At 40.4% G+C, this 12245-nt stretch overlaps 1 protein-coding gene across 1 annotated transcript in view; it reads left to right on the forward strand.

The window, feature by feature from the left end:
* LOC121958466 (glutamate receptor ionotropic, delta-1-like) overlaps positions 1-12245 on the forward strand; it is a 539890-nt gene that overhangs the window by 295164 nt on the left and 232481 nt on the right. The window contains 1 exon segment of the mRNA XM_042507403.1: positions 1024-1308. Within this exon segment, the coding sequence (XP_042363337.1) occupies positions 1035-1308 (274 nt within the window). The 5' untranslated portion in view covers positions 1024-1034.

Genomic DNA, 12245 nt, shown 5'->3' on the forward strand with positions numbered 1-12245 from the left:
CTCTCCTGCTGCTCACTCTACCTGCTGACCACGCCCACTCTGCCTGCTCTGCTCACTCACCTCCCAGCTGCAGCTCATCAGTAATCAACCCAGGATATAAGCCTCCTCCACACACACACTCACCGCCAGATTGTTCTTCCACGTCATGCAAGACTCTCCAGCGTTTTCCTGCCTGATCTTCCAAAGCCGACTCTGCCTGTCCCCGACCTGCTCTCTTCGCCTGATCCTCCCTGGTAAACCTACCTGCCTTCTGTCCCCGACCACGTGTTCTGCTTCGGTGTTCCTGATCTGCTTTGCTGGTAAAGACTGCTCCGCCTGGCTCCGACGATTCCGCTGTTTGATCCCCACTGGTACCGCTGCATTCTCGGACTGCTCTACTGGCTTCGAAACCTCCGCCTGTTCCCGACCACTCTTCCGCCTTCTCCTCGACGGTATCTCCACACGTGCTGCCGAGCTGTCGGACTACGGGGTTTCCTCCGCATCCACGCCGAGTGAAGGAAGCTTCGTTTCTTCGCATCGATCTCCCTCCAGAGACTTTGTTTGGGGTTCCAACCCGAAGAACGAACTTTATGCAGAATTGCTTCACCTTGCTTCGTGTTTGATTTGTGCTGGGTTTAATAAACGTCATTACCAACTACTCCTGTTTACCGGTGTACTGCATCTGGGTTCACACAACACCCGTTACACTGTGCTGCTATCGAGTGTTTGTTCCAATTCCAGAAGATAAAAATGAATAAATATAATATTAATAATAATTTCAATAAATAAATCACACCTGTTTTCTCATGTTTCACAGGGTTAAATGCTTGTAAAAGGTGTCCAAATGCAGCAAAAAAAGCCCCCAAAACTGGAGAAGATCCAGGTTTCAAAGGGTTAACTTAAGTAGTAATTTAACTCAGCAACTTTCACTTGTATTGTACTGTTTTATTGCATTAGTATCGTATTACTATTTTATTGTTACCTTTGTTTCAGATGATTTTGTCGACCAAACTGACCAGTTTCTTCCTCCTCTCTCCTCTCCAGCCTGTGAGCTGATGAATCAGGGCATACTGGCCTTGGTCACCTCGACCGGCTGCGCGTCAGCCAGCGCGTTGCAGTCCCTGACGGACGCCATGCACATCCCTCACCTGTACATCCAGAGGAACAGCGAGGGCTCGCCGCGGACCGCCTGCCAGTTCAACCCGAGCCCCGGCGGGCAACGCTACACGCTGGCCGCCCGGCCGCCTGTCCGCCTCAATGATGTCATGCTGACTCTGGTGGAGGAGCTGCGCTGGCAGAAGTTCATCGTGTTCTACGACATCGAGTACGGTAAGTGATCGACAGATCTGCGGCTGCTGTGCTGCATTAAGGATGTTCTGGGCTTGAACATTGAGATCTTTGTGATTTGTCTGAATTCTGGAGAAAGTTGCAGATGAAAATTCAGTGACTGGCTGTTATTTTAGTGGGCGAACACCCCGCTGAAGTTTGTTCTGTGAATTCCTGTGGAACTCGATTCACTTTGGATATCTTGAAGTTCATGCTGGCACATCTTGTTGTTGTGGAAGTCAGATGCTCTTTGAAATGTAGCAATTTTAAATTTGCTTAGAAATCTGTTAAATGTGGTGAATTTTACTCCAGCTTTAGTCTTATAATCTCTCGTTGAGATCTTGTGGAAATTCTATAGAAATGTTGTTGATGGAAACTCAACTTCTAGCTTCTGAAAATTGGTATTTATCGTAGAGAGAAAATATCCCACTGAAGTTAGGATGTTATGTGCATGGATGTGGAAGCTGATTTATCCTGAAGTCTTGAAATTCTGGCATATCTTATTGTTGTGGAAGTTTGACACTCTCATAGCTATTTTAAATTTGCTCAGAAATCTGTCAAATGTGATGAATTTTACTCTGTCTTTAGTCCTGCTAGCCACCAACTCACCGACACCACAAAGCAGATCAACAGATTTGCAGTTGACATGCAAGACTGAGGAGTTGAGATCTTTGTGAAATGTGGGAATTCTGATGAAATGTTGTTGATGGAAATTCAGTTGCTCAAAGTTGTTTTTTTTGTTTGAGGGCAAACACTGCTGAAGTTTCGGTGTTCTGTTTGTGGCTGTGGAAAATTCACTCTTGCATGTCTGTTTGCTGTGTTAACTTGATGCTTTTTTAAAATGTGAAATCTGTGAAATGTGGTGCATTTTATTTTGGGTTTATTTTCAATGTGCAAGCAGTCAGAACTACAGACCGGACTGGAAGCATACATTACCATATTTTCTTTAGGGAGAAAAATGCTCTGGCTTTTTTGCATTTCTTTTAACCAATCAGCATCATCACTGAGCTGCGCTGAGCCCAGGATGCTGCGACAGTGTCCGGGCAAAATATTGTTACAGATCAACTTGTTTTGGTGAAACATTTTATGTCGGTAACTGAGCACCATCATCAAATGTCTGACTCTGCCTGTCCGTTCTGACATCTTACATATGTCATTGTTTTTGTCCAGAATATTAGGGTAAATCAAATTATTTGAGGGGAAAATGGCTTGTTCTCCCCAAATGTTTTATTCAGCTTTTACTAGTAATAATGCTAAACATGATTTGATAATTGGTGAAGCTTGACTGTACTTTAGCTGAGGAGGAGCTCACTGGACCCGTCAAAAGCACAAATGATTTGCATTTTGTCCATAAAATCATTTTGAAATGTCCCTTTCTGTCCTCCACTTAGAACGTTTTAATGAAAATAGATGCTGAGGGTGATTTAATTTGATTTGTGGAATGGTTGCCAATTTAGAGACATAAGTGCTAGTGAAAATGCTTGCTGAAAAAATTAACATCACTTAGTGGATGTTAAAGGTTTTTGTCGTTTTTTTTTTGCCAAACTGCTGTTTTACTGAACTTTGTCTTGTCGCAAAGACTCTTAATGCATGAGATGTACCTCTCCGATGTTTTAGTTATTTACAGAACCATATAAGAAAAGACAAGAACCACAGTTTAACATGACTTTGACACAAAATATATGGCAATACATATCTCTTTCAAATACATGGCTATATATAATGCTTTAATGAATTACTTGCTGTGTGACATCAAAGGTTTTAATATAAGGGCATGTGTTTACAGCCACTTCAAAGCTAGTTTTTTTCTCATTATCTTTCCTTTTGTGCAGCTGAAGTGGATCTTAGTCTGGAATACTTAGAGAAACCGTTTTCCAGACTGCTTGCACCATGGTTGCCTGAATGTTATATCACTATTTTTATTTTTCATTTTCCCTGCTGTTGTGATGATGCAACCCAGTATAGATGTTCTTTCTGTTATTTGAACTCTATGGGACGCCTGTTTCTGCAGAGAGGTTACCTTAACGTTCTGTATAAGACCAAGTATCACAGCAGGGGGCTGAGACCTCTTGATGACTCACCTGCTCTTTGAGACAGAACCGGAGCAGCGAAGCACACTTGTGCCCACAAAGCTTCGCTCCTCAGGTGGTAAAACATGCTGGTATTTCCATTTCAGGCTGCAACAACTGCTCCGGTATTTATATATTTCGTTTCCTGACTGTGTATAGAAAGCGTCTTTCTGTCTGCGTGGACAGAATAAGTCAAGGTGGAAAATTTTTAATCCGTTTTAATGAACCCAAATCCATCATCATGATGACACTGACTAACAGAGAGTAGTGTCAGACACAGCATGAACAAAACAGCTACTTTAGCTGTCTTGCAATAAGCATAGACGCAAAGCTTGTGTGGTTACTTGTTAACTGCCAGGATGTAATTTCATACGCACAAGAAGCGCCTGCCTGCAACGCCCAAGCTGCAAAGCATGCACATCCGAAGTCTACTCAGCGAGCGAGTAAGCGAGCAAGAGAAAGAAATAGTGATTCATGTTTTTCTGCACGAATGTTACCAATACAACACCACCATAAAAGTCTGATTAAGAGATAATATCTCATGTAGGAGATAGCATCCTGTATGTAGGCGATAACTTGTACTTAGGAACATCTCATATGCAGGAGATAATATCTCATGCAGGGGATATCATCCTGCATATAGGAGATAACATCTTGTTTTCAGGAATTAACATGCCGCACAGACGATATAATATTTTATATGAAGGTGATAAAATCCTGTGCATAGGAGACAACATCCCGTATGCAGGACGTAATATTTCATATATTCTGTATGTAGAGAAAAAAATCTTGTATGTAGGAAATAACATCTCATTCGAAAAAACTTTTCCTCGATGAAATATATATATATAGTCGATAGAATGTCCATAGAATGTCGATAGAACGCATTCCAGCCATGTTTTGACAGACAACACGAACAGCCAATGATATTAGTAATAGCACCGCGGAGAACCAAATACAGTGAAGGGCTTTGACTGCAGGACAGCTGAGAACATCTTGATAGACACAGCATTGAACAGACACATTTACAGAGGTGGAAAGTGACTTCTTTAGACTTCTACAGACTACTTTGTGTAAGTTTCAGCTTTAATCAGACTTATTGAATGAAATTATTTAGAAACACCATGAGATAGAGTTGGAGCTTTTCATTTTTATATAATGCTGGAAAGTTTAATGAATAATAATAAATCATATGTTTATTACACTCGAACACACCATGGTCACATGAAACTGTGTCAGTGAACTATGAGGGCAAAAAACAAACCACAAAAAAAGCAAAAGCAAAATAATCGTTCTTTAATTGTAATCAAAGTAAAATGTTCAGTTAATGGTGATATTGATTTTAGGTTTGAGGCTCGGACCTTTGCTGGGAGGAAACTTTAGTACCTGGACCTCTGTGAGTTTTAGTAGAATAGGTCCTCCAGCTGGTGATGCTGTTCTACAGTATATTTGTCATGTTCAATGTCTGACAGAAAATAAATATTTAAACCCAAATTAACCTGATGATATCTTCATATCTCACTGAGGAGTCAAAGGAACCTTTAAGCTCGACAGAAATAGTTATTTGATGTATATCGTGATATATATTGATATTGACTGACAGCCCTAGAAAGAGATAAAATCTTTTACATAGGAGATAATATCACATACATAGGAAATAACATGCTGTGCATAGGCGATAATATCTTATTCATAAGAGATAACATCCCATATGCAAGAAATTATATTTCAGACATCCTCTAGGAAAAAACAAATCTCTTAAATAGGAAATGACATCTCATACATAGGAGATTATATCTTGTACATAAGTAGGAGATAATATCCCGTATGCAGGAGATAATATTTCATACATCCTGCATGTAGGGAAAAACATCTCGTACGTAGGAGATAACATCATGTACATAGGAGATAATATGTCATACGCAGAAGATAACATCTCATGCATAGGAGATAATATCTTGTGCGCAGGAGATTTTCCCCCCAAAAAGTTTCTCACCTTGCCTTGTAGTCGTTTTGACAGTCTCATATAGAAGGTGTTTTTTGTGTGTAACAGCCCAGTTTGTAGCACCCATCTGCACAAAACTCAACCATGGACTTAAAACCTGAAGCAGTGCAACGTCTCTATAACACTATCCATGTTTCATTTTTGTTAACAACTAAATTTGGAAGTTTCTGCTGTGTTTTATATTTTCTTCATACTGTAAACTCTCATAAATACAGGTGGACAAATAATTGAAAAGCATTAAGAACAGCTGCAAGCTGTCTAAATGATTTTCGATGTTTTCTGGCCTCAGAAAGGTTTCCATGACCCATTATTGCTGCAAAACTTGAGACATTGACTCTCCTGTCTTGTGTATTTGTTTGGAAAAGCTTGCTTGGACTGTATCTTAATGAAATCACATTAGGCTCAATGGATTTTTGAGCGTAATCGATACAGGATGGTGGCAATTACAATATAAGGATATAGACAGATGCAGGCATTTAGTCTCTCAGATACTCTTATCCAGAGTGATTTAGAGGAAGTGCAGGAATCGCTGCGGGCCAGGATCTGAATCCTTTAATAACCAACCAGTTTACATTTAGACCAGAAGACAACAGTGAGGCTGCAGAGGAGAGCTTTTCTTTTTCAGCAGCACATCCTCAGACCGACAAGTTGTCTATAAATACTCAGTTGCAAATGCATCCCTGCAGCTAACGTAGTTGGAAGACTTGGACAATTAAAAAAAGCCTTTCAAAAGCAGATTTGGGATTTTCTTTTGTTCTGGTTTCCTCTACATCTCGCCCACATCGCATCTCAAGGAAGGAGGTTTGGACTATCTGACCCTTGTTTGGTGATAGGACAGTGATGTGGATCTAAATTTGAGCTTTTGCTGGATTTCACCCCACACTTAATCTGTTGGACTTGTTGTGGAGAGATCTTGCAGCAACAATCAGATCAGTGGTGTTCAGAGGTGACGTGTTCTTCCTTTTACCTGGAGGAGTGGGTTATCATTTGTTGGAGTGTTTGGTTGGCATGGAAACCTTTTGCTCTCCATGGCACTTGGTTGGCCATCCCGACACCACATGGCCCTGCAATCATTATCCTCGGTTTAGTCGCTCTTTAACGGCACCACTAAACTTTGTCCGCTTGTCAGACTTGTGTGTTTGTTTTTCGTTAATTTTTTGTAACTTTTTACTTATTTCTTGTTCATTTTTGGGTCATTTCTTTTCCTTCATTTCCTTCTTCAAATTTTGAAAGGGTCAAGAAACCTTTTGAATTGCCTCCAATTATTTATACATGTTTTTTTGTTTTTTGTTTTGTCTATGCCCAAAAATACTGAAGCGAATTCCTTAAAAACCTACTCTGCACCAAATTAGAATCTGATTCTGATCGTATCTTTAACATTTCCACTGTGAGTTCTTGTTAGCTGTGGGCAGACATATGCTTTAATGCCAGTATATATCTGTGATAAGGTCATATCAGATTTATCAGTCTATATTTATCTACAGTTCAGTCGTGAATGAAAATAATAGTTAGTTTCTCGTCATTGCTCCCTTATGTGAAACATTTGAACCCTCGTCTGTGCTGGCAGTTCTCCACTTATTATCCACAAGGTGCAATAAAGCAAATTACATCACATAGTCACCCTGTGCAGTCACATTGCTTCGTGTGCTGAGTAGCTACCAGTGATTAAACTCATCATATTTTCAGTCTGTGAGCTGCCTCCTTGTTTCTTTATAGCCTCCATATCACAGTAAAACACTGCACTGTTAAACAAACCTGTAATACCTGAACCTGTGTGTGAGGATGCTGCACCCTGGATGTTTTTATTATGCTTTATTTGTTTGCTCTGTCTTTATAACGTTGCAGCGTCTTGGTCATTGTTGCTGTTTGCAGACGTTATTGCTGCACTTCACTGATTCCTGCAGGCGCGCAGTGAATTTTAATACGAGGAACAAAAAAATCAATCAGTGTTTTTGATCACTGGAACATTTTCCTCTATCAGACTCCATTTTTTGGTGTTAAAGTAGCTGGACAGGAAGTCACGGTTTCTGCTCCCCGTGTTTTCCACAAAGAGAAGAAACATAGAGGAATAAATGGAGACAAAGCGAAGCAAAGCCAAATGCCTAAAGCTGCTTCTGAGCCTTGGTTTGTTGTCAGGGAATTTTCATGTTACCACATCAGTGATTTTTTCATGACCCTGATTTCTCAAGAATGCCTGGAGGGAATTTGGCACAAACGTTCACTTAAATTGGATGTTGAACTGATAAGCTTTTTGGTGGTCAAAGGTCAAGGTTCGTGACACATTATCTCAAGAACAATTTGTGGAAAGCTCTTCAAATTTGGCACAAACGTCCATGTGACTCAAAAATGAACAAATTTGAATTTGGTGGTCAAAGGTCACTGTGACTTCCTCTGTTTCATTCACTTGAAAGCAGTATTTCTAGAACACCTTTAGGGAATGTCTTCAAATTTGGCACAAATTTCCACTTTGAGTCAAGGATGGATGAGAGTTTGTTTTTCAGAAGTCAAGGTCACTGTGACTTCCTCTGTCTCATTCCTGTGAGCGTGATATACCAAGAACAGCTCAAGGGAATCTCTTTAAATTTGGCACAAACATCTTCTTTGAGTCACAGATGAACTAATTAGAATTCGGAGGTCAAAGGGCAAGGTCACGGTGACCACGCCTGTTACATTCTTGTGAATATGATACCTCCAAACATTTTGAGAAAATGACTTAAAATTTGGCACAAATGTTCACTTGGACTCAACGATGAATTGATTAGAATTTGGTGGTTTAGGGTCACGGTCACCGTGACTTCCTCTGCTGCATTGTTGTTAACGCGATATCTTGAGAACATTTTGGGGAATTTCTTCAAATTTGGCACAAGTTCACTTTGAGTCAAGGAGGGGTGAATAGAATTTGTTGGTCAAAGGGATGTATCAGACTTTTTTAAAAAAGAAAATTGGCACAAATGTCCAGTTTTGATTCACGGTTAGCTAACTAGAATTTCTTGGCGATGTTGTTTCTTGATGTTTTCACAGACATGGATGGAAACTGTAAAAGCAGCTTGACTGGTTTGCTGAGGCATGTAACCGCGAGTCAGTAATTGTAGGTTTTCCTTTTTTAAAGTGCAGAGTGAGATGACAGTCAGGGTGAATAAACAGCACTGTCTTTGGACAGATTTAACCGCCGCTGTGCTCTGATGTTGAGCCGCCCTGCGGCTCTCATAGGAACAAGTGTCAGGCGGACTGATGAGAGCGGAGAGTAAACCTCTGATCCGGCTCAGACCAGCAGGGACTCTGCAGGAAACACCACAGTGTGCAGCGGACAGTTCGTCTTGACTGCAGGAGGTGAACAAATGGAGCGGACCCTCTAGGATCACAGCGGCTGATAACGTTATATCTGACAAAATGTAATAACATGGGGCCGGAAAAGGAATAAAAGCGGGAAGACCATTGGAATTGGATAGAGGACAAGTCATCATCTAAGGGGAGTAAAACTAATATAAAACGTGTGATTCAGAAAAATGTGGCGTGTTCATGGGAGATCACATCACTCAGAGGAAGAAGTGGATTTAGAAAATACATTTTCAGGGCTTTTAAAGTATTATCGCACAGTCTCCCTCTGCAGCCCAGCAGCCCCACAAATTCAGTTCATATTTCCCCGACAAAATATAAGGAGATTTATATGCATTTATATCTTTGCTGCCCAGCGGTTGCCATGTGCAGATATTGTCATATTCATAGTTTTGAAAATGTTATTGAGCAATTTCCAGCGTTCTGCAGAGTCGTCTAAATCATTCTGAATGGTGATCGGGTGCATCCTGAGAAATCAAAACTTACAGATATTCTGTACAACTTTTCCGCATTTAATCCTGAGGGACTGTTTGTTGCATTTTACACGCTTCACATTCTTAATTTTTGGATCATTTTGGCTGTGTTCATGCATATGGCATAGGTTTTGGCAAGATTGTGGGTTTTTTTTGTTTCATCTTGGAATTCCCAGATCGGCTGCTAAAGTAAGTCTAAAGTACACTGTGGAAACTAGAAACAAAAACAAGAAATCGAATTCTAAACTAACCTTTGCATGTAGCATATTGAAAATAATTCATTTTTACATTTCTTTTATTTTTCATCTAAAAATATAGTGGCATCATGAAAAAAACTGGCATTTATATCTTGTATCCTATCACCAAACAAGGGTCAGATAGTCCATCATCAAAAATAAATCAATCTACTTACGAAGTAGGAAGGTAAAAAATAATTTATTTTTGTGTATTTTTCCATCTAAAAACATAGTGGCATCGTGACAAAAACCTGGCATTTTACAGTTTAAAATTCTAAAAATTAACAAATATTTGATATTTATGATTAGGGCTGCTGTAGAATAATGAAAGTAGAAAATAAAATTAATGTTTAATATTTTTTAAATCTTGACTTTGAAAAGTGCCTCCACTTTTTTTGCGTGATTTTAAATGTCAAAGTTTGATATTGTTGCGTTACCCGCACAATTTCACTATATTAATATGGATGTATCTACCGTGACATCACCCACTGGTTTGTGCTCTGCCCTTTTAAAGCCTCCAGTTTAGCATTTTGTTGTGCCGTCTTGGGTTTTGGAGCCAGAAGTGACCATATTTGGACGAAAGGCTGGAGCTGTGGAGGAGCTGAGGTTCCCAAAAGTGCTATAAAGTGTCAAAATACTAAACTCTGCATCAGTCAGCTGTGGCCTTTACAAATTAATGCTTAATTATGTCCATAATTTGAGCTTGAACAGCAGCTAGTAGCTTTTTAATGGCTTTTTTTGTTTTTATGTAATTGTTAAATGCATCTGAAGTGCTCACTTGAAAGCTGACTGGGATTAGTCTGCAGATGATTGTGTTTTTAAGTGGAAAAAAACAAAAAGACTTGTTTTGTGTGTCTGGTGTGGCAAAGACACTCTGTGCTGCGTGATCCCAACGCACCACTTACCAATTAGTGGCAGCAGCATCGCGGTCTGTGTGGAGTCGAGCTGAATGCGTTTACACACACTGCGTTCTCTCTGAAGCCAGATTTCACTCTCTGCATGTTAATCATCTTACAGCAAGAACATCTTCCGGGGACCGATTTTTCACTTTGAAAAGTGTGTGTGTGAGTGTGTGTCTGTGCTTGTGTGGCAGATGGGCAGGAGTTTTTGGTTTGACTTGTGCTTAGAGGTTGTCTCGCTATGCTCACCTTGCTTTTTTGTCATTACATTCAGGAACTATGCTTTTTTACTTCATAACATCATGTGAGACTGTGGAATTTAAAAATTTTTGCAGTGTTGTGAGCTTCGTGCAGTGTTTTTTTCTAAATGCTGCAGTTTTCTGTCCTCTAATGGATGTTTTCGTGTGTAAAGAAGTTGGTGAAGATGTAACTTTTTGCTTGTTTTGTGTCTGTTTGCAGTTGTTGGCCATCATATCTGGACTGTCAGTCTTTACCAACAGAGCTCCAGCTTTACAACGTGATCTTTAACAGAATCGATTCAGTTCGGCGGCTGGAAGCCAAATCAATGAGTGACCTGTTAATGATGTCACTCAGCATCGTCTCAAAAAACCCAAAAAGGTCTGAACATCTCGTTTAACACGGTGATGTATAATGATTCGGCGTCTCCATGTGTATTCCCTCAGAAATAGGTTTTGGCAGAAGATTTAGGTGAAAATTGATCTTCTTAATGCTCAAAGTAACTCGAGGTGACGTTTGACCACGATGGGTTTGTCACTTTTCTGTTGTGTGTTTTGTCGAGACAGAACAAAGACTTCCCATCGCCATCCGGCTTCTATCGGTTTTCCATTCAAACCTAATTGTCCCAGAAGGCAGATTTGGTTTGTTAAGCTGCACATAACAAAAGACGGACCTATTCTCTGGACTTAATCACACAACATTATCGATCCTGGAACGCTTGTTTTCCTGTTGACACTAATCCGCTCTAATTCCCGTCATTCCATATTCTCTCATCCATTCAGTCTTTATCGAAAATGTTTCTTTTTCATGGCCTTTCCTCGCCAAAATCACTCAGGCGTTCAATATGTATTAAATCTGCTCAAACTCATGATGATAGCATTGCTTGAAAGCAGAACGTAATTTTCCGTCTTTGAAAGTCAACAAAACAAACCACAAAGATATTAAAGTTTGAAGACAAATTTGGCCACCAACTTTAAAAGCGTGGACACTCACTAAATCTTCTTCTCGCCCCTCATCGTCCCCATTTCTCCCTCTCTGTCTTCATCCCTTCCTCCTCGCTCCGTGTGATGAGTGAAGCCATTATAAGTGTGAGGCGAGCAGGAGGCCCATTTATTCAGATTACAGGCTCATTGTTGAGGGATACGAGGAGCAGATGGGCTTTTCGGTTTGGCTGTCTGGCCGAGTCTGTACGGACCGGCCGCGACTGTCAGACGCCTGTGATGATGATTAAAGGAGCTCCACGGATTGCCTCCTTCCTCCTCTCATCCTTCCAAAACCTCTGTGCCCGTAACCTTCCCTGCTTCATTTTCTAAAAAAGGGCAATAAGTAAGATGTTTACTGCTCTGATGGCAAGAAATGACCTCAGTATTTCTATTGAGGGACGTGTTTCTATGCCTCTGCACCGGCCGTGGCTAAAGGGGTTGCTTTTCGGGTTTCCCATGTGTCCTTACATCGATGTCGTTCCTGTTAATGAGATCACATTGAGGGAATTCTTCAAATTTGGCACAAATGTCCACTTGAACTCAACAATGAACTAATTAGATGTTGGTAGTCAGAGGTCAAGGTCACTGTGACCTCATCTGTCTCATTCTTCTGTACATAATATCTCAAAGACACCTTCAGAGAATGTGTTTGTTTGTTTGTTTTCAAATTTGGCACAAACGTCCCTTCAGACTCAGTGATGC

This window comes from Plectropomus leopardus, chromosome 19 (assembly GCF_008729295.1).
Source record: "Plectropomus leopardus isolate mb chromosome 19, YSFRI_Pleo_2.0, whole genome shotgun sequence".
NCBI classification, from domain to species: Eukaryota; Metazoa; Chordata; class Actinopteri; order Perciformes; family Serranidae; genus Plectropomus; species Plectropomus leopardus.